The following is a 23864-nucleotide window of genomic DNA, read 5'->3' as shown; positions in this document are numbered from 1 at the left end:
CCAATAGCAACAAAGTTGATGAGCGAGCGCTTGGGGCCGACGCACAGCTGTGGACCGCTGGGAAATGATCTGTTCGGCTAGCGAGTGCTTCACCCTTGCGCGTATTTTTAATATGACCAGCATTTCAAGTGCTTGGAAGGTCAAGAAGAATGGGCGCACCCAAACCGAAGCTTTCAGGTCGGGCAAAGGTCGGACTTCATCTTGTGGGTAACGGGTGGATAGTTAGTTCACAGGGACAAATCGAGCGGTGCTCGGCCTGACGTAGTCGTGCAGACTGGAAGACGCGTCGGCAAAGCCGGAGAACAAAGTGTGTCGGGTCTTAGAAGGGCTACCTCGGCCCGTTGATCCACTATGGCGAGCCTGCCCGACTTGAGTGGTGACAAGCACGCTTGAGGACAGGACAGCTGGCTTCGAACCACTGACAAGCACAGAAACATTTGAGGGAGTAGCGTTCATCGGAAAACAAAAGCCTTCTAAAGCCGCTCAATTCTCAAACTCAATCTCTGGCTTCGCGGCCCCATCGCCCTTGGGCAGTGCGGGCCAGCATCGAGCACTATGCATCAGCTAGCCGTCCGCCCTATTGTGCCTCTCAAGGCCGATATTGCCCAGATCTCACGACTCACTTCGACGGCCTCGCTAGCAGCGAGAAATGGTGGACGCTGTTCGCGAACAAGGCGGACCCTGGCGGCACACTCGGTGCCACGCTGGCGATAGTCGGCGGAGGGTATATCAGAACTGGGGTGCCGCGGGCGGCGCGTCCAAAGACCATGACAGCAGGAATATTGGAGGAATGATGGAGGGAAAGCGTCACGACGGGCATCACTAATTCAGGGAAGACCGCCCTACAGTAGCTGCTGAGCATCCGAGGAAGCAGTGTCTCTCGAGGCAATCGTCCGCTCAGATTGCGATCAGTTCATTTATGCATATTTATAGTGAACAAGTCTAAGCAGTGCTGTAAGCGTTAATGTAAAATTCGAATTATGATGAGAACTTACTAGTCATTGAGTGTTTATGCGGGGGCAAAATGAGAGAGGCTACCGTGTTGCGATTGGACAAAAGCAAAAAGTTCGAAGGTGCTCTTGGTGTACTGTATTGATTAAAATTCCACAGACGGCATTGCCTAATTAGTTTAATTGGATAAAGCGTCAGACTCCCGGAGTGAGAATGAAAGCGTGCAGTTCGATTCTCACAAAGGGCTAATTTTTTCGCTGCATCTTTTCTGTCCGAAAACTCTACTCGCTAACGCAGTGAGACTGCAACTTTTTATATTATGTTCAAAAATCCATTTTGGCGCACAGTCGATGGCTCCAAACATTTGAGACGCTTGGCGTCTGCGCGCTACAACGCTGAGGCCGCAGCCACTTGCATTAAGCGTACGGGAGGCGAACAGAGACGATCCTATCGTGCTGACTAGGTGTGTTCGCGTTCGCGGCCTCGAGAAAAAATCTACATCAACACGGTGGCAGCTTGTCGCGCGCGCTGATTGTTCCATGTAGAGAAACACTCAGCCCTGGCACTGTGTTGGACAGAGGACGAACTAAACGCGGCAGGCTTTGGCGCCTATCCGTGCGTACTAGCGCTGTAGTGGGCAAGCAGACCGGGCAAAGCTATAGTCAATATGGGGGTCAGGTCTGTTTCCACGAGGCCATCGGCACTGAGCTCTCGCAGACCTTCGTGTGGTTTAACTTGACCGACGACCGGCCTAAAGCTGAACCGCACATTGTGCATCAGCCTCGGGGGCGTGCTCACATAATAGATAAGATATTGATACTTTAGACCAGGCGGTCTCTGTCAAGCACTACTACGATGAAGTGCGGTTGAAAATTCCTTGGAAGCCGTGATATGGTGGGTAGGGACCTGAGATCCTGGTACATGTGCTTTTCCGATAAAGACCTGTAGTAAGGAAGTTCTGACTTTAGCCCGCGGCTTGTATTGGGCCCAGGGGTCGGCTCAGACTCACGCTGGACCCGCATGAGTATGTCTTGCATGCATGTACAGCACACCGCCCTCTTACCCGCTATGGCGTACTCTGAGTACGCAAAACAACCGGCTAGAGCGCTGTGTCTCATTTACTTCTAGTATATCGCCGTGCTTGTTCGTTCCGTCTGGAATATTCTGTCAGCAGTCCGAGCTGTTCCACTAAGAGATGATAGAGCTTCTTGCATACCTTCACAACACACAGCCTGAAAGCACTCAGTTCCATGGACTGAGAAAATATGCACATGGTGACGGCGCCGCTGTCGACGATGGATGCAAACGACTTCGCGGACTACGTGCCTCTCATCCTTGGGAGTGGCTACAGTGCGCAGCCTGTTCGGCAGGCCCGGTCTGAAGAAAATCAAGACCGACGCATGGTTTCTCCTAGCTCGCCAAAATTGCCGAAGACATACGCTGTTTGTTCGATTTCCAGAGATGCTGATCATTGCCGGAAGCGCAAAAGTGTCAGCGGACGCCATACAAATTTTTTATGACCACTTGGCGAAATAATATTGGAATAAAAAAACATACAGCGAATATCCAGACGTATATTATGCTTTGGTTGCGCCGTGGCATGAACTGGAAGAGGACAAAGGCGCTGCAGGAGATAAGCGGCTGGTTGGTGTTACATAAACGGCGTTATTAAACGCGCTAGATCGCGATCACGTGTAATGCACGTGATAGCTTTCACGAAATAATGACCACGATCAATCTCGGGTCTCGACGGAGCACGGAATTCGTCCGCTTTTCGCTGTGAAGTCTCTCCTTTCAAAGCAGCTTCGCGGCGGGAGAGCAGAAAAGGATGGCGCTTGGCTCGACAGCACTCAACATATCCTCGTACACGGGGAGGTCTTGGAGATGAACCACTATCGCTGCGTCTGCAACTGTTCTCTCCGAAGAAGTACACCCCGGCGCTGATGACATTACGACTACCTCACTTCCACGGTGCGCCGTGTGACCGTTTACGTTTTAGATGGTACATGGGTCGCCTATGCCTCAGTAAGACCCAGTATTTAATCCAGTCTACGCCGAAAGTCTGTCAGCTTGACGTTCGTCCTCAGCGGATAGCCGTCGTTTCTGCGGTTGAACATAATTTTTTTCATAATGCCCCTAGTGTCATACTCAGACTTGACGTCTGTAGATCTCGACTACATCGTCGTCGGAGGTGGCACTTCGGGCTTGACTCCGGTGGCCCGGTGCGCTCTCTACACCAGTCGACGCGTCGCTCGCAATTCAACTCTGGTTATATCAGTTTGAGCGAGAATTCCAATCTCAACGTGTTGGTAATCGAGGCTGGCGTGCGCCATGGCCCTACACCCGAAATCGACATCCCAGGTGCGTACACTTGATCTTGCGCGTACGTGCTGTTCGTAAATTAGGACAGGATACATGGTCGTACCATCGCGAATCCGAAATTCGACTGGTCATTCCTCACTGTTCCTCAGTTGCGTCTGGGCAGCCGAGTCGTCCTGCAACCTCGCGGCAAAGGCCTTGGGGGTTTGTCTCCCGTAGGCCCCGGGTTTGCAATGCGTCTTTGCAATTTCTAATACCCTATACTAGAACAACTTTATGGGAATGTTCTGTCCGCCAAAGTCAGAAATGAACGCTCTAGAGCAAGACTTTGGCATGAAGAGATGGAACTGGGACAATCTCCTCCATTACATGAAAAAGATTTGTACGCCATGGGTTGTATTGCTATCATCTGCTTGATTGACGATAGTGTAGTGCGAGACATTACAGCGCAGTAAGTTGTCTGACGAAATAGCACTCAAGTTCGCGGCAAAGCCTAACCTTGCCTTTCACGGCACCGACGGTACGTCATCGCGATTCCAAGTCGCAAATTCGCTCGCTCATAAACACATCAGGGCCCCTCCAGATCTCGTACGGCCCCACTGATACCACTATGCCTCTTAAGCCCTTCGAGACTGCGGAGAAACTTGGTATGCCCTGGAATTTTGACTCTGTGCGGCGTATTCATACGTGCTCACCACGTGCTTCTGACCGCTCTGTGTGACCAGGGAACCGGCATCGGTGACAAGCATCCTCACTATAGACACCAACACTGCCACCCGGTCCTACGCGGCAAACGCATATTCCGAGCCCAACCTTCATCGCAAGAACCTGCTGGTACTTACCGAAGCCCAAGTCACGAAGGTGTGGCAGCTCATCTCGCGTATTATACTCGTGCTGAGCGCTGTTTAAGGTCTTGCTTGAAGGTCAAGGATCGCTGTTACGCGCCACGGGAGTTGAGTTCGTGCAAAATGGACAAACACTGTGCATTGAGAACGTGAAACGCGATGTCGTACTCTCCACCGGTACGAATCTATATATTTCGCACTTGTATATGCCGCTGAAATCCCGATAGGGTCTTTCCAGACCCCTCAGCTACTGGAGTTGTCTGGAGTTGGTAACCCAGATATTCTCTCCAAACATGGCATCAAGACCTTGGTCTATCTACCTGGTGTGGGAGAGAACCTTCGTACGCTTCCAAAATGCCGTTCATTTCTGCATTTCTGATTAGCTGGCTCCAGGGGGCTATATAGGCGTGTGTACCGTTGCCGAATGCGAGACTGATGACGAGACGCCAGATATCCTGGCAGGCCCTGATGTCATCAAACTTCATGAGGACCTATAGTAAGTCCAACAGTGGTTCTTATGTAAATAAGCCAATGAATTAATTTTATCCAGCAGGGAAAAAAAGGAAGGTCTCTTCGCGTCCACTCCGCCCGGAGCATTCATCTTTGCTCCTGCTTCCGCACTGGGTACAAAGGAGGAAGTAGAGAGCTGGAAGCGTCAGGCAGAGGCGCGGAGTACCGATGCTCTCGTTAATGCGATTCCGTCTTTGCGCAGGCTGAGTAAGCGTCAATTTTTGTCTCTGGCACATGTACTCACACAAAAAAAGGCTGCTGCAATGGGCCGGCCGCCAGCCGATGCCCTACGTCCCTCCTGCAGAGCCCGGCAAGCGTTACACGTCCTTCTTCTGCGCGCTTATGCACCCTCTCTCGCGCGGAAATGTACACATCGCGTCTGCGGACCCACTTGCGCCGCCCGCGATCAACTCGAGCTACTTCGCGGACGAGACGGACTTCGATCTGTGCGTACACATCCTCGAGTACATGCTTCAGCTCCTCCGGACGCCGCCGCTGGGCCTACAGGTCAAGTCATCGCTCGTCCCATCCCAGACGCTCATCGACCGCGGCACTGAAGGTTTCAGGAAGTACGTTAAAGAATTCTGTGGGCCTGTGTACCATCCGGTTGGCACCGCGGCGATGATGGCGCATGAAGACGGAGGTGTCGTCGATGCCGAGCTGAGGGTCTATGGGACAAATAACCTTCGCATAGTATGTGCTGCACCTTTCCACCACGGGAGTTCGGAGGCTCACGTTGATTTATCTGCAATAAAGGTGGACGTTTCTGTTCTGCCTCTTGTTGGTGGCTGCCGGAGGTATATGTGCGATGATGCTGAGTATGTCTACAGGAAGTGTCATGTCACACCCAATCCCTGGCCTACGCCATTGGCGAGAAGGTAGGCAATCATCGCCTGGAGTTGGTGCCTTCTCGTTGACTCTCGATTGAAGGCTGCGGACATGCTCAAGACAGAGGCGGCAGAGATCTGAAGCTGGTATTTTCGTGTACCTCTGTCTCGAGGGTATACGGGAAGTGGCCCATACATGGTCTGTGGCTGAGATGGGATCTAGCGTGTCCCTTGGTTCGTAATCTGACGTCGAACATTCCAGGACTAAGTTACGGAAAGGGTAAAGTACGTAGCACTCAGAGCCTGTAGGCAACTCGTTCGTCCGTCATGCTAAATTCAACATCGCTCTCACCGTTCTCAGAAGCAGGGTTTCTTGTCTCAGGTCAGCCCGTAGCATCTCCAGCTGCTCCTTCCCGCAGAATAGCCCCAGGTGCGTGACTGACGAGATCATATGGTTCGAAGTTACAGGGCTGTCCATTTCGATGGTATGTGACTCCGTGCTTGTTATGCCCAGTGCAACTACGGAGTGTGTGCTTTTCTCGGTATACGGGGTCCAGCCGAGTGAGGAGTTTCATTTTCTGCGGGAGCACGACGAAACAGTCCCATGGATGATAATGTAATTTGAGCGTGCTCTCCGAGTCGTACTCATACATTAGATACCCCAAGACTGAGCTATACAAATTGACCAAAATCATAGTACACAAAGCACACATACTCGACTATCACACCTGACTTAACGCCACTCTCACCATCCTCGAGTGTAGGATATTCAGCCCTAGGTCGGCGCGGAGCATCTCTAGCTGATCCCTCTCCGGAAGCTGTGAGCACGCGACCAAATCCATGCGTTCCACGATGCCAGCGTCGACGAACCGACGCACGATGTCAGGCGCAGACAGAGGCGGGAAGACGCCGCGAAGGAAATTTTGGACGAAAGGTTGGGCGATTCCATGTGCCGGAGGTCCGGTAAGATTTGGATTGGCGGAGTCGGTCGTACGAGACACGATACCGCTGTTGACAGACGGTGCAGGATCGGCAGGGCCAGCCCGCGTGACACCAGGACGAAGCGAGTGTTCCGCTTGGGGGAGGTGCTGTGCGGGTTCAGGCCGCAGAGGCGTGGGCGATGCCTCGGGTGCTGGTCTATCCGTATTCTCCGACAGCGGTATACATCTGTCTGACATTCCTAGCGTCCCAGACGTGGGATATGGCGGTAAGCGACTCGATGCGACAGCCAGTTGCGATCCAGGAGTCTCCTCCATCGTGACGTCCTAAGCGAATGATGGATGTCAGCGAACTCAAAGTAAGGGCAAGAATACCCGTACCTCTTCCATATCAAGCTTTTCTTCCAACGGATACATTGATTCGTCTTGGCCTTCAGAAAATCGCACGGTAGCATTCTTTCTGCCGGGATGTATCGAGTTTCCTTGTATGAGCCCGCTATGGCTAAGAGCGTGAGCCTCGCCATTAGAGGAGTCTGCGTTGCCTTCACGTCGTGGGGTTTGGTCTCCTAACTGATGCAGGGTGAGCGGCTTCCAAACTGATCAACCATGGTTACTTACCATCTCTGCCGTCTGACAGCTGCTCGATGCTGCAGAATTGTTCTCCCCGCGGATCAATGGTGCTCGGTCATACGACGGAACGGTCTCATCCTACCAGAGGACAGGTCAGAAGCACAGATGGCAGAACACACCAAGCTTTACCTCAGACTCAGGGCCATTGCTAGCAGACGGCTCCTTCTCCTTCAATCTACGAGCCGCCCGAGTAGATCTTGGATTCTTTCGCCTTGTTGAAACCTCTCTCGTTCGCTTGCCGAGCTTCCTCGAGGTTCGCGCTTGAGTCTTCAGCATGGAGCGCGATCTGATGAGAGAATAGCGTAAGACATACTCCACGGGCCATTCGTCTTTGTATCGCAACAACAACGGGAATCCTGCACGTGCCTAGAGGATTGAATTGAGACAACAGCTTAGAAGATATACAGGAAGTCTACCTCTTGGTGTAGCATGGTCTTCGCCTTCGCATCCTGCTCTTGCCAAAGTTTCAGTGGATCCAGATACTTCCTGTAGAGATTGAACAAGCACGTCTGGGTATCAAGCTGTATGTCATGCCCAGAGTGTGAGAAAAGCGTGCACTCGCACCTTGAGCGCATCCTGCTCAGCCATGGAAAGCGCCGGGACTTGTCTAACGGTTCGACAAGTAGCCCAAGAGTCTGGAGGCGGAATAGCAGTCATTCGGTTCACAGCGAATAAAATCTGTTGCGTCGAGTTGTTATGGACGAAGAGCAAGCAAGGCGACGTTGGAGGTTGTGTGAACGTTACGACGGCATGGAACTTGAAGCTTTGAAGCTTGAACGGAGACCTTGATTTCCCGTAAGCGGGCTCTTGTGACCACGGAGCATGCCGTCCATAGCAAAGCAGTATCCGCAGATAGGTTGCGCAGAAAAGATCACAAGTTCAAGAGAAAACGTAACAGCGGGATGAATACACTGCTAGAGCTGGGGGGATGTCCAGCTGGACAAACACGTCGCGATTAGCCCAACGCTGGGGTTAGGTCTCGATGACGTCATCGCTGAGACTCAACGGTCCCGAACATTCCCCGAACGGTCCTCTGGCCTCTGTCCTCGACCTCCGGGCCCCGGGCTGAGGCCTCAAGGCCTCATCCCGCACGCCGCACATTGATTACACGTGTTTTTTTTCAGATATATTGCGCCTTTCGTTCGCATCTAAGACATATCGTAGTTATATACCAAGCCGAATCTCGACAGCGTGGGCCACAGCACTGACTCGTTTCTTTAACAGCTTTGACGTTGGAAACCATGTCGCTGAAAGTAGCTATATGGTAAGTTGCACTTCTAGTATTTGATCCCAAAGCCTCTGACCGAGGTCTATAGCGGTGGAGGAATCAGTGGTCTCTCACTGGCCCTGGTCCTCAAGAAGTTTATGGTATCTTCAACGCTCACCGTCGACCTGTACGAGGCCGAGTCCGCGTTCACCGAGGTAGGTGCTGGGATCACTGTATGGCAGCGAACGCGGAGCATCTTTGCCTCGCTTGGTTTGCAAGCTGCCCTGGACAACCGGGCCGTCTCTTCCCCGATGAAACTGAGGAAAAGCGATACGAAGGAGCCTTTCGCGTTTCACACACTCGATTTTCCACGTAAGCTCCTCGATATGTACTACAGATCCAGCTTTATTGCTATTATGACATGCGCTGCAGATGGCTCCATCGCGCTTCCTCGACTTGATATGGTCCAGCTCCTTGTCGAAAACCTACAACCAGACTCCACGCCATTCCTTACTATTCACTTCTCCAAGAAGTTTGTTTCATACAAGCAAGATGCAGACGGAGTCACCCTTCGTTTCTCAGACGGATCTTCGTCCCGCGCACATCTCCTCGTGGGTGCAGACGGCATAGGCTCACCCACTCGGAAGACGATGTACGCCAGTATCGCGGAACGCGTTGCTCAGAGCGACCCAGCGAAGGCGGCCTCAGTCCTTGAGGGAGCACAGCCGACGTGGGCCGGAACATACGCGTATCGGACGCTCCTAGACGGAGAGAAGCTGCGCGCCGTCTCTCCAGAAAATGTCATGTTGAGTAGCGGTCTCATGGTGCGCTCTCTATTTGAACTCTGAGGGTCGCCGCTGATACGCTGGCAGTGGTGTGGTAGTGGAAAGGTACATCACTGCGAGTTGTCCGAGTAGTATACTGAGTTAACGGCTTTGCAGCATGTAATCTCATATCCGATCTCCCCTACCCTGATCAACATCCTTGTCTTTGACACCGTACCTGGCGGCCTCGGGAAGCCACTCGCCGGACCTTCAGTTGCCGTGGCATCGAAGGATGAAATTGCAGAATTGTACAATGACTGGGAGGATGATCTTCGCATCGCGGTGGAGGTAAGTTATCTGCCATGCCATACCAATGCTAAAGATCCCAATAACGGACCGGCGTCCAGAATGTTGGGGATGTGTCGAAATGGACCATCAGCCATATCCGCGGTCTGTCTCAATATGCGGATGGGCGGGTCACGCTGATAGGTGACTCTGTGAGTTCTCCCATATTATTTTCTTGTTTTTCTCTGACGTTGACACGCAGGCTCACGCCATGAGCACTCATTTTGGGGCCGGGGCCGGCCAGGCGATAGACGTAGGCCCTCTGTCACTCATTAATATTCCGTTCACTTATGCAGCTCTAGGACTCTTACATCCTGGGCCGCATTCTCGCGCACCCGAAGGTGACGGCAGGGAACATCGCGGAGGCGCTCAAAGTGTACGACGCGATTCGCAGGCCGATCGCCAGCGACGTCGTCGAACGTTCGCTCAGAATCGGCTTCCTCTACGAGTTCCACCCAGACTATCTCCCCTCAGGTACCGACATCGACAAACTGCGCGCGGGGGATCGTAACGAGCTGAAGAAGGTCTCGGACACGCTGCAGGACCTGTGGCGCTTCCACTGGGCGGAGATGCCCGAGCAAGATTGGGAGCGGGCGCACGAGATGCTGGAGGCGAGGCTGTGACAGTCGCCCGTTGGAACATGCATACGTGTATATCATTAGATCTTCTTGCCATCGTATTATGTGCCGTCCCCCCATACAAAATTTGTGCTCCCGGATTCTCTACCTTTGGTAAGCAGTACGTTCGTCTGGACAATCTTCTGCCGTTTTTCGTGCGTCTAGCCTGATATAATGTATTTATGCATTGCTGAATTGTCGTACAAAGTCCCCGAATCGGTTGCGACAGCACTCATGGTCTATAGCAGCTCGGAAGCTAAACTTTGGTATCATGATCCATATCCATATCACGGTCTCTGTGTGTAGCCATAGATTTGTCTATGCGAATAGCAAGAACGGGATTCTGAAAGGACAACACTATGAGCTGGCATGATTGGGCACAGCCTACAAGCTTGTACTCACCTTGTCTCCGCTTAGCGCGGGGTTGTCGCTCGAGCGCGAGAAATGAAGGCCCGCAGGTCGCTGTAGTGTATCTAACTCCAGAGTCTCGACCCTTACTTTCCCGATGCTCCCTGTGTCTCTCCTGAGAAACCGCCTTGCATTCAGGCTGGCAAGGAGCATATTGAAGTAGAGTGGAGAAAGCGGAAAATCGAAGGCGTCCATCATGAGTTTACTGGGGTTCCACGCAATCTGGCTCATCTATGAGTAACCCCGTAAAATCGTACACGGACGAGCGCACCAAGCCTAGATCGATGATTGAAAAAAGGGCTGTCCAGATACCGGCATTGATGGTCAGCAATATTAAGCGCAGTATAAGCCGATTTGATCTGTCAAGCAGAGTCAGTAACTGCAATGTTTACAAGCATTTATTGTTTGCTTATTACGCACCTCCTAAAGACTCTTGCGCGCTCCTTACTGCGCCAGAGAAGAATTGTCATCCAAAGAGCTATGAAGATGTCGACAAAGGCGGGGATAGCCCGACTTATGATTTCGACGGTCTGCAGATAGTCCCGTGAGCCCTCTAGCTCAATTGAATCACCGAGTACCGTACGTACCACTACTCTGTGCGAGGCCAGAGTCAATGCAACATCTTCTCCTGAGTTGCTACATGGCCAGTTGGGATAAGCTAAAACAATCTTAGACACGGGCGCGATGCTCACAAGACCCATGCAGTCCACGCTCCTGGAAATGGGGAGTTAGATGTCACTTATGGGATATGTTATAACGATGGCTTACCAGTCATCAGAGCTATGCGCGTCTGCCTGTTAGAACGGATGACCAATAACCGCCAAGAGTGGAGTACTTACGAAGCTGCGAAATGGACAGTATGGCCTTATACATGCCGTTAAGCACATGTACCCACATGTATAAGTCAAAAAAACAGTCTGCACGCACCATAAATATCATAGCAATGCGCACGATCCACTCCCGATTACGAGAAACTAGGGGAACTTTAGACAAAAAACGCGATCAATGCTGACCCAGACACTCACATTGATAAATCCTACGGAGAAAGAACATTTGTACAGGAATCGAGATGAGTGGCTGTTTCGGATATCAAAAAGTGCTTTGCAGTGGCGAAAAGGGACGCTTACTGCTAGAGTAGTGCGAATCTTCATCAACGTCGCACATGAATCGTCAGCAGTCCTAACGGCTGAAATGAAGTGGCGTAATACATACCACCAAACCCCTACGAAGAGAAACGGATTAGCAATCCTCCAAGGAATGAAGTATGAGGTGTCCTACGAAACGACGCTCTCAAATGCAACGATGGAACCCCAGCGAGTGATAAGCGATTCGAATACTGAAAGGCAACGGAGAAATATTCAGGACAGTGCTGTAGAGTAGCTCACGCATATACACCTACGGCCTACAAATCCAACAATCTCCACCACCGTGTCAGCTATCCATAGGTAGACAACCTTGTATAATGTCTTGGTATGATATTGTGGAACAGAAAGATGACTCGTACAAAGAGCTTGACGGTCCAACGATCGGAGTCGAAGCTGGGTTGGTACGGTCAGGGGATGTAGCTCCTAGTCATGATAGCGGTTGAACATACTTCAAAAAATACATAAACCTGCACAAACGATTAATTAAATGAGCTGCGAAACGAAGTGCTGGATATATTGGACTAACATTTGCATACAGGAGATACCCCATAATGCTGTGGAAATAATTGCGCCGATGAGAGCCCCGCCGTACTGGGGCATGGCATCGATAATAATGGGATTTTCCAGGGGTACAGACGCGTTCGACATGATGCAAAGGGAGCAAGTCGATAGTGCCAGGGAAGGATTAGCTCGAACAAGACGCACCGGCGGCTTATATCGGCGAAGCGGTGCCAGCGGGCGAGTCGCAAAAAAAGCCAAAAGTCACGCTCACAGGTTGAGATGTTGTTCCTTAGTGATAAGTGAAGTTGATACGATAGAAATCACACGACATTCTCCCGAATGTGGTGTTACAGGATCATCTAATGGAGACGACATCCTGAGTGCAAAGTCACTTTCATGTCACGCGTCACGAAGCCCTCATCCGGCTGGCAACAGGTCACACAGCATCCATCCGGTCGGGTCGGTGCATTCATGTCACGGGCCGCGGCCGGCGCACAAGGTCATCCGTACAAGTACAGTGCCTAAATAGCGAAGGATTCCTATTGTATCGGACATTCCCCAGGTGCCTGTCATGGTCGTCTCAAGACGCCAAGAGGGACACTGTGCTTCCAAGAGCTCTCAAGCGTGAACGAACTGCTCCTCCGTCCGTGCAAAGGGCTTGCAATCCCTATTTGATGGCTCTCGAGAGGGCTGTGCCGTAGTACTCGTGGCACCGGGTCCGAGGCACCCTCCGGTCACATCTTACTCACTCCGCCATGCTTCCCTGTCTGTCAGCCGCCGCTGTATCATGGAGATGCGCTTCTTGACAGAAGACGAAGCACGGCCTAGTAAACTCATCAGATGCTTCGTTAAGTGGCTATGACCAGAGAGTCTTTTGAAACCTTGCGCTGCAGGGCCCATGGCCCAGGTTCCAAGGCAATCCGCCATCTCTCGCATACAGCACGTCCAGACTGTCGCGCATAGCATTAAAAGTTTGTTATTTCGCACAAAGTTATCAGAACATTACTGCAGAAGCTCCTCGGATACTGCATGTACAGACTAAGGGGAAACTGTCGGCGACCCTATGCGACTGTTCGTAATGGACTTTACGCACCTGCAAGAATACAGCGCCCCAGAGTTCAGCTGGGAAGCATCTGGCGCCACGCCATGCGGTTCAGCCGTGTACGGCGTGATCCTCGCCTTTTATGTAGCAGTGCAGCTCTCTTTGGAGAAAGATTGATACTACGGGGTAACCGGTGCATGCACAACAGTCACGCGCAGAGGCAGCGTTGTCGTCGATGTGGGTTCTCATGTGCGATCATCGCGCTACGAAGACTATGTTGATGAACGATTAGGGCTCACCTCTTCGCCCAAGGGCCCCTGACTACGCGTCTCGTAGTGTATGCACACCATATGGACGCCGCAAGGCACCAGCCCTTTGTAGACTTTGTACCTGGCCCATGCGACCGTCAGAAATGGCAGGGATCCGGTCATTCGCAGTGCCGTAGCGTCCGATTTTGATAACTGAGGCCTGAGGCATGAGCACCAATGCGGGGCCCACGGGGGCATCGAAATTCGGCCTTCGATTGTTCCGCTGAGCACCGGGTAGGGCTGGAAATTGGACATGCCATGTGATTGAATGCTGTACACATCGCATACATTGAATCTGGCCCAAACATGAGGAAGCCCGGCAGGAGGCTCGGCTACCGGCTTCGAAAGCGGCAGGCAATAAGTTCGCCTTTGTGGCTTTTGGTACGTACGAGCCGTCTTAGATTGACTACGAGATTGCTGATAGCCCCAAGTGTGCGTGGAGTTGGGGGTGCTCGCCATTCCATCATCAGGATGGGGTCCAAGTCTCACGAGAGATGGTGGGAGCGGATGTCGAAGCGAAGAAGCGCCCACATTGATGGGCGTCTGGGCGTCCGGCAAGGTGTCCCCTGCTGTGAACATGCAGTCTGCCTCGTCGCCCAGTCTGTCATGCTACACATCTTGCTTTTTCCGTGATTGTCACTATCCTCACATTTTTCTCCTGACTGTAACGTGTGAAAGCGCAAGGTACTCCCCTTCGCACATGGATTTGTTCTGACTCATTCATATTCGGTTCAGCTGGCAGATGCCATCGCCGGTCATTCTGTATCACCGCGTAGTCACGTCACTGCGGCTGCCGTATGCGATGACCACAATGGTGAGTGGCCATTCCCATGCGAGAGTACGCGTATGGTAGGGACACTGTGCTCGGAAGATTACTTCCAACGCAAGCGAATGCAGTAATGCTACATTTCGCCAGTGAAACATCGAGGCATACGCCAGGATAAATGGGCGACTCGTCTGATATGCATCATATGATGCATGTTACCGACTTCTTGTGAGAGTGATCGCGGAATTGACTTTTTTTGTGAAAACAACAACGGCAACCCATGATTGAGATGCTTGTGCTCCTATTCGTCACGATAAGCCGACACCTAATCGCCTCACTCTCATCATATGGTAGTAAAGTTTTATACGACAGAAGGTCAGGAGCCCCTACGAGTCAGTAACCTGACCTTCGACACCATCGTCATGACCGACCGTATCTTTCCCCCTCTCGAGAGCCCTCTCATTACACTTCCGCAACTAACCGACTTCCAAGCATGCAATAATCCAACCCTCCCATGGGCCCTGTTCCCTTCGCGAGACCATCCCGACAAGGCCGATGCAATCTCTTACGCTCAAATGGCTCAAGCAACCGAAATTGTTGCCCACGTCCTTCGTCCTGAGCGAAGAGGCCCAGAGGATGAAATAATTGCATTTATAATAAACACAGACAGTATCCTATACGTTTCAGTGGTCCTGGGCGCCATGAGGGCAGGCCTTGTCGTATGTGTCTTGCCATTTTGCTAGTCCCAGGCTCACATCTCGTTCAAGCCATATCCAATGTCGCCTCGCAATTCTCCTGCAGCAGTTTGCGCGATGATGAAAGCCACCGGTTGTCGCCGCATCATTTACCACTCATACACTACAGATCTGGTCACGCAGGTCACAGCAATGATGGCTGCACAAGGAGTCGACTTACAGCTCGACGATCTTCCGTCCTACAGTACGGTATTCCCTACTCAACCCGCACATTCCAATCTCTATCCAACACGCCAAGTCGGTCCGGACCACATAGCAATGTACTTGCATTCATCAGGATCTACGGGAACTCCCAAATCCATTCCCTTCACAGAGAAGCGCATCTGGCAATGGCATGGCTCTTACGCCGATAATCATATCAGTGGCATTCTACGTTCTGTCATGCCACCACTTATTTACCGCAGCTTTTCCGCAGATTTTATTCCGGCAAGTCGGCTTCGGGGTATCCGCTATGGAGGTATGGGGCTGCCGACGTTCCATACCTTTGGGTTCTTCGTGCACGTGTTCTATCCCGCCGTGAGCTCATACCCAATCGCCGTCTATGCGCCACAAGACCCTCGTCCTCCGATAGTCAGCGATGCACAAAGTGTATTCGAGGTTGCGAAGCTGACCGGGTGCACTGGATTATATTCCATCCCGTCTTTTATCGAGGTGAATAATCAGTATAGAAGCGTCCGAGTATTTTATTGAAGGATAGCAGGCCTGGGCACGGTCGCAGGAGATCATTGACTATCTTAAGACACTCAAGATCTTGGTGCGTGGTGCCATAGATATTCTTTGTGGCGCGTTCTCAAAGGGATTCAGGTCTATGGAGGCGGGCCACTGTCTCAGTCGACTGGATTAAAGCTAGTTCAGGCTGGCGTCAAGTTATTATGCGGCTACGGCGGAACAGAGTTCGGCTCACCCGTGAAGGTGTGGGACGAGTCCCCCAGCGCACATCCCACGTCCGAAGTCGACCCGGCGTTACGGCAGTACATCCAGTTCTCCAAGACCACCACTCTTCGATGGGAACCACAGGACGACGGCACGTACGAGTTTGTTATCCTTGTACTTCACGTGTCCCTTGACCATTATTCTGCACGCTAATGGCTGCTAAAAGGAAAACAGTGGTTACGAACTGGCTATACACAACGTTCCCGGAGAGAAGGCGTACGCCACATCTGATCTGTTCGAGCCGCATCCGACACGAGAGGGTCTCTGGCGTCTGTGAGAACCAAGTTCCGCCTTTCCTTTACCTTGACTGATCAGCCCCGTAGTGTCGGGCGCAGAGACGATGTTTTGGTGTTGAGCACAGGTGAGAATATGGCCTAAAACTCTCTCTGTGTACTGAAACGTACTGCCCTCAGGAGAAAAGATTGTCCCTATCCCACAGGAAAGTCATATTTCATCCAGCGGGATCGTGAAAGGGTGCATCATGTTTGGGCGCGAGAGGGAGCTGCCCGGCATCATTGTCGAGCCAAGTACCCCTTTCGATCTGGAAGACGAGGCGGCACTCATGAATTTCAAGAACAGCCTCTGGTAAGAAGCATGACACTCCTCGCAAGCAGATGCTGACTGCGGTGTAGGCCACGGGTGGAAGAGGCGAATGCGGATGCCCCTACGTTCGCCAGAATCTTCCAAGAGATGGTCATCATTACCGATCCGAAGAAGCCTCTTCCACGAGCGGCGAAGGGTACTGTCATCCGTAACCAGGCAATCTCCGTGTATGACGAGGAAATTCAGCGTCTGTAAGTTGGAGAACTTACTCGATATCGGGGCCCATTAAATCCTCTTCGTACCAGATACGGAGCCATCGCCACCGGCACTGGAATGAGGGACATAACGCGCCCCATGACATGGAAAGAAGAAGATCTGATGCCCTGGCTACTTGAGCAAGCCACCTTTATCAACGGAGGCAAAATAACAGATATCGAAACCAGCCTTTTGGAACAGGGCTTCGACAGGTATGTCGTTATAGAATATAAATATATCGCTACTTTTTTGACTGAACGATGCGTGCAGTCTAAGTGCAACACTCCTACGCAATCGCATTGTCGCCAGTATGCGGACGTCCGACGATCCACTAGCGACTCAAGCCAGCTCAAGTATTTCACAGAGCGTGCTCTTCCAGCACCCCACCATACGGGAGCTTGCCTCTTTCCTCGCATCTTCTGTTTTCTCCTCGTTGCCGCACAGTCGGGGTCACATCGCCTCCAGTGCATCTGTGGACGAAGTTCGTGACCTGATCTCCTTACATTGCAGCGAGATGCCGCAGAGCGTTCCCGCAGTACCCGTGCTCGAAGGCGAGGGTGCAGTCGTCCTGTTGACCGGTGCGACAGGCAACATAGGCTCCCATATTCTCGCTTCGCTGCTCCACGACAGCCGCACCCTCCGAGTCTATGTATTGCTCAGATCTTCGAACAATGGACTCGAGCGTCTGCGGTCCACATTGTCTGAGCGGGGGCTCCCGGTCACGCCGCAGGACGAGGCACGTCTCACGGTGCTTGTCGGCGACACCACCAAGGAGAACTGGGGCCTCGACCACTCAACTTATGAACAGGTACGATTATACTTACGCTACATTTACGACTACTTTCTCATCTGCGGGCACTCCAGATCCTGTCTTCCGTCACCCACATTGTCCACAACGCATGGACCGTCGACTTCAACCTTCCCCTTCGGTCATTTCACTCGCATATCGCTGGTGTTCGTGCGCTAGTGGATATGTGCGCAAGGTCTCGCAGAACGATCAAGATCATCTTCACGTCGTCGATCAGTGTTGCAAGCAAATGGGAAGGGTCGAAGGGTGCGGTGCCCGAAAGCGTCATAGACGACCCGGAAATTGCAATCGTTTCAGGATACAGTGCCTCGAAATATGTGGCGGAGCAGGTATGCAACATTGTAGTCATGAGTGCACCGCGCTTCTGAGCTTCTGAGCTCTAAATCGCGCCTACCAGGTCCTCTGTGCCGCGGTGGCGAACGGCGTCCAAGCGACGACGGTCAGGATGGGCCAAGCATGCGGATCTACTGCTACTGGATCATGGGATACGACCGAATGGTTTCCTATCATGGTGAAATCGAGTGTTGCTCTCGAGAGTCTTCCGGATATGCCTGGAGTAAGTCCCACGTTTAATCCCCATTCAACTTGGAGCTTTAGCTGAACCTATTCACGTTTCGCAGAATGTCGATTGGGTACCGCTTGACGTCATTGGACAGGTATACACCGATTGGGTATTTTCGAAGGACCCACTCCCCCCTCTGGTGAATTTTGTTCATCCGAAGAGAACACCATGGACAGTCATCTTGCAAGGTCTTGAGGAAGGGCTCGCCGGACACATTCCGCTTGTGCCATTATCGAAGTGGGTAGAGCAAGTAGAGGCGCTCTCAACGAGCGCGACTGCCCAGGACATGGATCGTATCGTGAGCTTTTACTCTATAAAACTGACAATCATACACTGACAGTAACTCAATCGTCTTCCACATAGCCTGCAATCAAGCTCGTCACATTCTTCCGAGATATGGCGTCTCAGCGCGACGACGGATCTGGAGAAGGCATGCTGTACGCGACCTCACTGCTAGGGAGCTCGAGCTCGACAATCCGCGCGCTCGCTCCACTGACTCAAGCACACGCTGCGATGTGGATGAAACACTGGAAGTCAAATGGATTCATCCCGTCCTGAACGGCATTGTGTGCATCTGTAGCCATATGGTGTAAATGCGCAGTGTGACAAATAATCAGGTCCTCTTACTGTATTGAGCTCTACACATCCGCACCTTGCTCCCTGTGAACATCGCTTACACCTCTGACCTTGAATCAGTACAAACTCTACGTAACCAGGTGTTGGCTGGGAGACTGCTTGGCACGGATCGTAGCCAGTAAAACCAGAAATTCGAGGCATGGTGACTGGCATTCAATGACACCCGTAGAACCGCAGCCATGAAGCTAGCAATCATGGAGCGCAGCGAAACAGCTCTTATCTAAGTTCTGCAGATAAGAGGCGCACATTACATAAATACAGGTCGTTCTACATGGCGGTGCGTAACGACACGCTATTTCAAGAATCACGTCTCAACGATTTGTCACGGCATCATAACGAGCGCATCATAGCGAGCGCATCATAGTGATGCTCCATCAGATGCGCCTGAGGCGCCAATATGGTGGCGCCCGGCATCGCGGCGGGCTCGGCCTTTGACACACACTGACACGCAAGATGTGCTCGCTCGTGATTTTACTCACCGTGTACATCATTAAAGCGGGGCCACTCGGCCTGTAAGTTAGACCATTCGGTCTTGCTCCTGCACGAGTGCCCATACGCGCACAGGCTGATCAGCGCCGGAAGTATGGTCTTGATGAGTCACTGTACGCATACTATGTGGAGCACGCCTTTCGCGAAGCTGGTTCCTCTGGGATTCAGCACATAACTCACCCAAACATGAGCGTTTTCCTCTCAGGTACGCCGTTGATGCCGTCCTTTATGCAGTAAAAGCATCACATGAGGTATCCAACACAATAATGAAAGTAATCATAGCCTATAGAAGCCCTGAAGCTAATTTCCGGCATCACGTTCCAGATCATCGTCGCTGTATGTAGTCATAGATTTATCTATGCGGACGGCAAGAACAGGATTCTGAAACGACAACACTGTTGGCTGGCATCGTTGAACACAGCTGCGAGCTGGCACTCACCTTGCCTCCACCGAGCGCGGCGCTGTCGCTCGACCGCTGCAGAGCGAGGCCCGTAGATTGCCGTCTTCTCGTATCTAACTCCAGAGTCTCAACCCTTACTTCCCCGATGCTCCCCGCATCTCTCCTAAGGAACCGCCTTGCATTCAGGCTGGCAAGGAGCATATTGAGGTAGAGTGGAGTAATCGGAAAGTCGAAGGCGTCGAATATGAGTTTACCGGGATTCCACGCGATCTGGCCTGAAATATGAGCATCACCGTAGAGTCGTATACGAACGAGCGCACCAAGCTCAGATCGATGATTGAAAGGACGGCTGTCCAGATACCGGCATTGATTGTCAATAACATTAAGCGCAGTATGAGCCGATTCGATCTATCAAGGAGAGTCAGTGATTGCGATGTCTATAGCCATTGTTTGTTTGCTGATTATGCACCTCCTAAAGACTCGCGCCCGCTCCTTACTGCGCCAGAGTAGAGTTGTCATCCACAGAGCGATGAAGATGTCGACAAAGGCGGGGATAGCCCGACATATGATCTCAATGGTCTGCAGTTTGCGGATGGCCTCGTAAGCCCTCCGGATTCCAACTCAATTGAACCAGTTGCTGCACGTACAACTATTCTGTGCGAGGCCAGAGTCGATGCAACACCTTCTCTTGATTTTCTACATAGCCCATTGACATAGGCTCAAACAACCTGAGAAACGAGAGTGACGCTCACAAGACCCATGCAGTCCACACTCCTGTAAATAGGGATTTAGTTGTCGCTCATAAAATATGACATGGCGATAGCTTACCGGTAATCAGAGCTGTGAGCGTCTGCCTGTTAGAACGGATGGCCAATAACTGCCAAGAGCGAAGTACTTACGCAGCTGCAAGATGGACAACATAGCCTTATACATGCCGTTAAGGGCGTGTATCCATTTTATAGGTTAGAAAATAGTCTACCACCCACCATAAATACCATAGCAGCGTGCATGGTCCACTCCCGGCTCTGAGAAACTGGGGGATCTTTAGATAGAGGCAGGGCTGCTGCTGACCCAGACACCCACATCGATGGATCCTATAGAGGAAGAACATTTGTACGGGAGTCGAGATTAATGGCTGTTTCTGATATCAGAAAGTAACTTGTAATGGCGAGAAAGGACACTTACTGCCAGAGCGGCCCGAACCTTCATTTACATTACATTAATTGTCAATACTAGTCCTGACCGCTGAAACGAAGTTGCGTGATACATACCACCAAACCTCTAAGAAGAGAAACAGATCAGCAATCCTCCAAGTAATGAAGTATGAGGTGTCCCACATCATGAGGGTATCAAATCTGATGATAGAACCCCAGCGAGTGATAAGCTGGTCGAATACTGAACGGCAGCGGAGAAATATTCAGGACAGTGCTGTAGAGTAGCTCACGTATATAGACTTACGGCCTACAAATCCAAGAATCTCCACCACAGTGTCAGCTACCCAGACATAAACGACCTTGCACGATGTCTTAGCATGACAGAGCGGAGCAGAAAAATGACTCGTACCAAGAGCTTGAGGGACCAACGATCGGAGTCGTAGCTGGGTTGGTACGGTCGGGGGAGGCACCTCATGATAAGGATTGGACGTACTTCAAAAAATACATGAACCTGCACAGACGATTGGTTAGATGGGATACGAGACAGAGTGGTGGATTTGACTGACATTTGCATGCAGGAGATACCCCATAATGCTGCGGAAACGATCGCGCCGATGAGAGCCCCGCCATACTGGGGCATGGCATTAATAATAATGGGATTGTCCAGGGGCTCAGACACGTTCGACATGGTGCAAAGAGAGTAAGTCGATAGTACCAGGGGAGGATTAGCTCAGACGAGGCGGATCGGGGGGCTTATATCGGCAAAACGGTAGGCGATCGGCAAAAAAGCCAAAAGTCACGCTCGCAGGTTGAGAGGTTGTTCCATAGTTATCGGTGGAGTTGATACGACAGACGCTGCGCAGTGTTCTCCCGAATGTGATGCAAAGACCCATCTAACGGAGACGGCACCATGAGTGTGCGAACTTACTTTCGTCACGGTGACCAAAGACGTTACGCACAGCAGCGGTCCGACCGGCCGGATCGGTGCATTTGTGTCCCAGCGATTATGCCACAAGGCCATCCCGTTTGGCGGTACAAGTACAATACCTTAGCGGAAAGATACTATGTCAGACAGGTTTGTCAAGGCGTTTCAAAGGGCCAAGGGGCCCTCAAGCGTGGTCCGTTTCAAAGCACAGATAATAATCACAGCGTTTTTGAAGAAGATTAAACCGGGATTGGTTAAATAAGGCCCAATTTTTCTCAATTGCGTATGGAGACAATTGAGGTAAAATCGGGCACAAAACTGGCCAGACGCAGCCAGAACGCAGTAGGCGAAAACACATCAGGCCCTTTTTTGAGTCAGTTTACATCTGATTCGAGGAGAAAAGTTGGACTTACACCCAGTGAAAAGCTTGTAGTCCCCGTATGATGGCCTCCAAGAGAGCTTTGCCGTACTTGTGCTGCTGGGTCTGAGGTGCTGTCTCCGGCCGCGCCTTACTCGCTCCACCATGCTTCCATTTGCATATGGCGTATCACGAAAACGCGCTTCTTGATAGAAGACGGAGCGCGCTCTAGTAACTTTATGAGATGCTTCGTTGAGTAGCCATGGCCAAAGAGTCCTGCAACTTGCCAGCGTTGCGATTCGCCTTTAAAGCCTCGCGCTGCAGGGTTCATGGTCCAGATTTCCAAGACAATCCACTGTCTCCTGCATACAGCGCATCTAAACTGTCGCGTTGCCGGAACATAGCCGCGGAAGCCCCCCTAGCGCTTGAACCATGTACAGATTGGGGGAAGCTATCGGCGACCCTATGCGACTATGCGTAATGGACGGTAAACACCTCCAAGGCATCCGGCGTCTCTGCGTCCAGCTGAGAGGTATCCGGCGCCACGCCATGCGGTTCAGCCGCGCGCGGCGTGAACCTTGCCTTGTATGTAGCAGCGTAGCTCTCTTCGCACGAAGTTTGATACTATGGGGCAACCGGTGCATGTACAACGGTCACGCGCAGAGGAAACGTTCTCGTCGAAGTGAGTTCTCATGCGCGATCGTCGCGTTACAAAAGGCTAGGTTGATGAGCGATTGGGGCTTACTTCTTTGCTCAAGGCCCCCCTGACTATGCGTCTCGAAGTGAATGCGCGCCGTATGGATGACACAAGGCCACAGCCCTTTGAATACACTGCACCTCATTCGGCGGCTGTCAGAGTTGAAAGGAATTTGAATAGTTGGAGTGCCGATTTCGATGATGGGCCCTAAGACATGACTACCAGCGTGAGGCGTGGTAGATGCGTGCACACGGGGGCATTGATATCTGGTCTTCGTTTGTTCCGCTGTCCATCGGGTAGGACGGAGAATGGTCATATTACATAAGTGACTTCTGAGCATGTTCGACAAGCTGAAACTCAACATAAGGCAGGCAGTATCAAACGAAGCCTGCTAGCATTCGCATGCATTCAGCAAGGACATGGGCTCCTGGTGTTCACTGATCGAGCTTGTGGACAACAATGGAGACACTATCCACTCAAGCTCAAAGCGAGTGACGGGATTGGACAGGCCCAGCTATCAGGATGCTCAACGGGAGGCTCGGCTGCCAGCTTCGAAAGCGGCAGGCGGTCAGTTCATCTTTGTGGCTTGTGTCACATCTATCAGAACTACAAGCTGTCGTTGATTAACCGCGAGATGCTTGACAGCTCCAGATGTCTTCGTGGAGCTGGTGATGCCCGCCGTGCTATCTCAGGACTTGGATGGAGGTGGGAGCGGATGTCAAGGCGAACAAGCGCCTGCAGGGCCGGCGTCTGCATAATGGGCGTCTAGTGGCCGCCGTTGCGAACAGCCTCTGCCATGCTGCGCATCACGATTTTTATTTTTATTATTTATCGCTACCCTTACATTCTCATTCTTGCTGTGACATGCTTCGCACATAGATTCGCTGTACTCGTTAATACTCGGGGGTCATCCTGAGCGCTGGCAGATGCCATCGCGGGAAATTTTCCTGTGTCACCGCGCGGTCATGTCACGGCTGCGGTCTGCGATGACCACAATAATGGTGAGTGGCTATTATTATGCGAGTGCGCGCGTATGATAGGGAAACTGTGCTCGGAGACCACTGCCAACGCAAACGAATGCGGTAACACATCTCGCCAGTCTAACGTCGAGGTTGCCATACGCTTGGATAAGTGGGCAGCTCGCTTGATAGTATGCATTACATAATGCACGTCACCGACTTCTCGTGAGAGTGTTCACAGAATTGGCTTTTGGGGGCAATAGCAAC

The 23864-nt window shown here is 51.8% G+C and overlaps 8 protein-coding genes across 8 annotated transcripts; 4 read left to right on the top strand and 4 right to left on the bottom strand.

The window, feature by feature from the left end:
• The first annotated feature begins 624 nt into the window (after positions 1 to 624).
• PHACADRAFT_177655 (uncharacterized protein) lies at positions 625 to 942 on the top strand. Its single transcript, XM_007400053.1, has one exon. The coding sequence runs from the start codon at positions 650 to 652 to the stop codon at positions 824 to 826; it is 177 nt and encodes a 58-aa protein (XP_007400115.1). The 5' UTR covers positions 625 to 649; the 3' UTR covers positions 827 to 942.
• Positions 943 to 3081: 2139 nt separating this feature from the next.
• On the top strand, positions 3082 to 5664 carry PHACADRAFT_212858 (uncharacterized protein; the record flags this gene model as incomplete). The annotated part of the gene is made up of 15 exons (XM_007400052.1): positions 3082 to 3173; positions 3230 to 3312; positions 3437 to 3474; positions 3538 to 3652; positions 3743 to 3790; positions 3843 to 3957; positions 3996 to 4131; positions 4181 to 4292; positions 4343 to 4456; positions 4509 to 4611; positions 4666 to 4815; positions 4880 to 5318; positions 5382 to 5405; positions 5456 to 5503; positions 5556 to 5664. The coding sequence occupies 15 exons, from the start codon at positions 3082 to 3084 to the stop codon at positions 5592 to 5594; spliced, it is 1656 nt and encodes a 551-aa protein (XP_007400114.1). The 3' UTR covers positions 5595 to 5664.
• Positions 5665 to 5910: 246 nt separating this feature from the next.
• Positions 5911 to 6740, bottom strand: PHACADRAFT_262852 (uncharacterized protein). Its single transcript, XM_007400051.1, has one exon. It carries the CDS (start codon positions 6706 to 6708, stop codon positions 6175 to 6177), a length of 534 nt encoding a protein of 177 aa, XP_007400113.1. The 5' UTR covers positions 6709 to 6740; the 3' UTR covers positions 5911 to 6174.
• A 10-nt stretch (positions 6741 to 6750) lies between these two features.
• Positions 6751 to 7924, bottom strand: PHACADRAFT_177654 (uncharacterized protein; the record flags this gene model as incomplete). The annotated part of the gene is made up of 5 exons (XM_007400050.1): positions 7585 to 7924; positions 7437 to 7529; positions 7150 to 7386; positions 7009 to 7098; positions 6751 to 6960 (listed from the first exon to the last, which is right to left on the bottom strand). Coding segments are annotated over exons 1-5 (723 nt in total), but the record flags the coding sequence as incomplete, so codon positions are not given.
• Positions 7925 to 8093: 169 nt separating this feature from the next.
• On the top strand, positions 8094 to 10030 carry PHACADRAFT_262850 (uncharacterized protein). The gene is made up of 9 exons (XM_007400049.1): positions 8094 to 8179; positions 8245 to 8284; positions 8337 to 8599; positions 8660 to 9051; positions 9100 to 9117; positions 9169 to 9339; positions 9399 to 9488; positions 9539 to 9589; positions 9639 to 10030. The coding sequence occupies exons 2-9, from the start codon at positions 8262 to 8264 to the stop codon at positions 9957 to 9959; spliced, it is 1329 nt and encodes a 442-aa protein (XP_007400111.1). The 5' UTR covers positions 8094 to 8179; positions 8245 to 8261; the 3' UTR covers positions 9960 to 10030.
• Positions 10031 to 10109: 79 nt separating this feature from the next.
• PHACADRAFT_187582 (uncharacterized protein) lies at positions 10110 to 12360 on the bottom strand. Its single transcript, XM_007400048.1, has 16 exons — positions 12033 to 12360; positions 11956 to 11973; positions 11866 to 11899; positions 11761 to 11815; positions 11640 to 11697; positions 11574 to 11583; positions 11489 to 11506; positions 11387 to 11438; positions 11201 to 11335; positions 11130 to 11141; positions 11054 to 11075; positions 10949 to 10997; positions 10782 to 10891; positions 10633 to 10720; positions 10356 to 10583; positions 10110 to 10296 (listed from the first exon to the last, which is right to left on the bottom strand). The coding sequence occupies exons 1-16, from the start codon at positions 12152 to 12154 to the stop codon at positions 10210 to 10212; spliced, it is 1098 nt and encodes a 365-aa protein (XP_007400110.1). The 5' UTR covers positions 12155 to 12360; the 3' UTR covers positions 10110 to 10209.
• A 2224-nt stretch (positions 12361 to 14584) lies between these two features.
• Positions 14585 to 18616, top strand: PHACADRAFT_262848 (uncharacterized protein). Its single transcript, XM_007400047.1, has 15 exons — positions 14585 to 14842; positions 14891 to 15239; positions 15294 to 15529; positions 15579 to 15632; positions 15683 to 15925; positions 15978 to 16084; positions 16135 to 16172; positions 16225 to 16396; positions 16444 to 16605; positions 16660 to 16821; positions 16880 to 17417; positions 17474 to 17746; positions 17815 to 17973; positions 18038 to 18277; positions 18343 to 18616. The coding sequence occupies exons 1-15, from the start codon at positions 14699 to 14701 to the stop codon at positions 18535 to 18537; spliced, it is 3072 nt and encodes a 1023-aa protein (XP_007400109.1). The 5' UTR covers positions 14585 to 14698; the 3' UTR covers positions 18538 to 18616.
• A 723-nt stretch (positions 18617 to 19339) lies between these two features.
• On the bottom strand, positions 19340 to 21319 carry PHACADRAFT_262847 (uncharacterized protein). The gene is made up of 17 exons (XM_007400046.1): positions 21225 to 21319; positions 21152 to 21169; positions 21068 to 21101; positions 20963 to 21017; positions 20842 to 20899; positions 20776 to 20785; positions 20690 to 20707; positions 20588 to 20639; positions 20491 to 20537; positions 20404 to 20428; positions 20339 to 20344; positions 20257 to 20284; positions 20152 to 20200; positions 19974 to 20083; positions 19825 to 19912; positions 19544 to 19774; positions 19340 to 19485 (listed from the first exon to the last, which is right to left on the bottom strand). The coding sequence occupies exons 1-17, from the start codon at positions 21296 to 21298 to the stop codon at positions 19405 to 19407; spliced, it is 984 nt and encodes a 327-aa protein (XP_007400108.1). The 5' UTR covers positions 21299 to 21319; the 3' UTR covers positions 19340 to 19404.
• Positions 21320 to 23864: the final 2545 nt, after the last annotated feature.

This window comes from Phanerochaete carnosa (genome assembly GCF_000300595.1).
Source record: "Phanerochaete carnosa HHB-10118-sp unplaced genomic scaffold PHACAscaffold_10, whole genome shotgun sequence".
Classification (NCBI taxonomy): domain Eukaryota; kingdom Fungi; phylum Basidiomycota; class Agaricomycetes; order Polyporales; family Phanerochaetaceae; genus Phanerochaete; species Phanerochaete carnosa.
The sequence above is the reverse complement of the archived record's forward strand: the minus strand, read 5'-3'. Positions and strand labels throughout refer to the sequence as shown.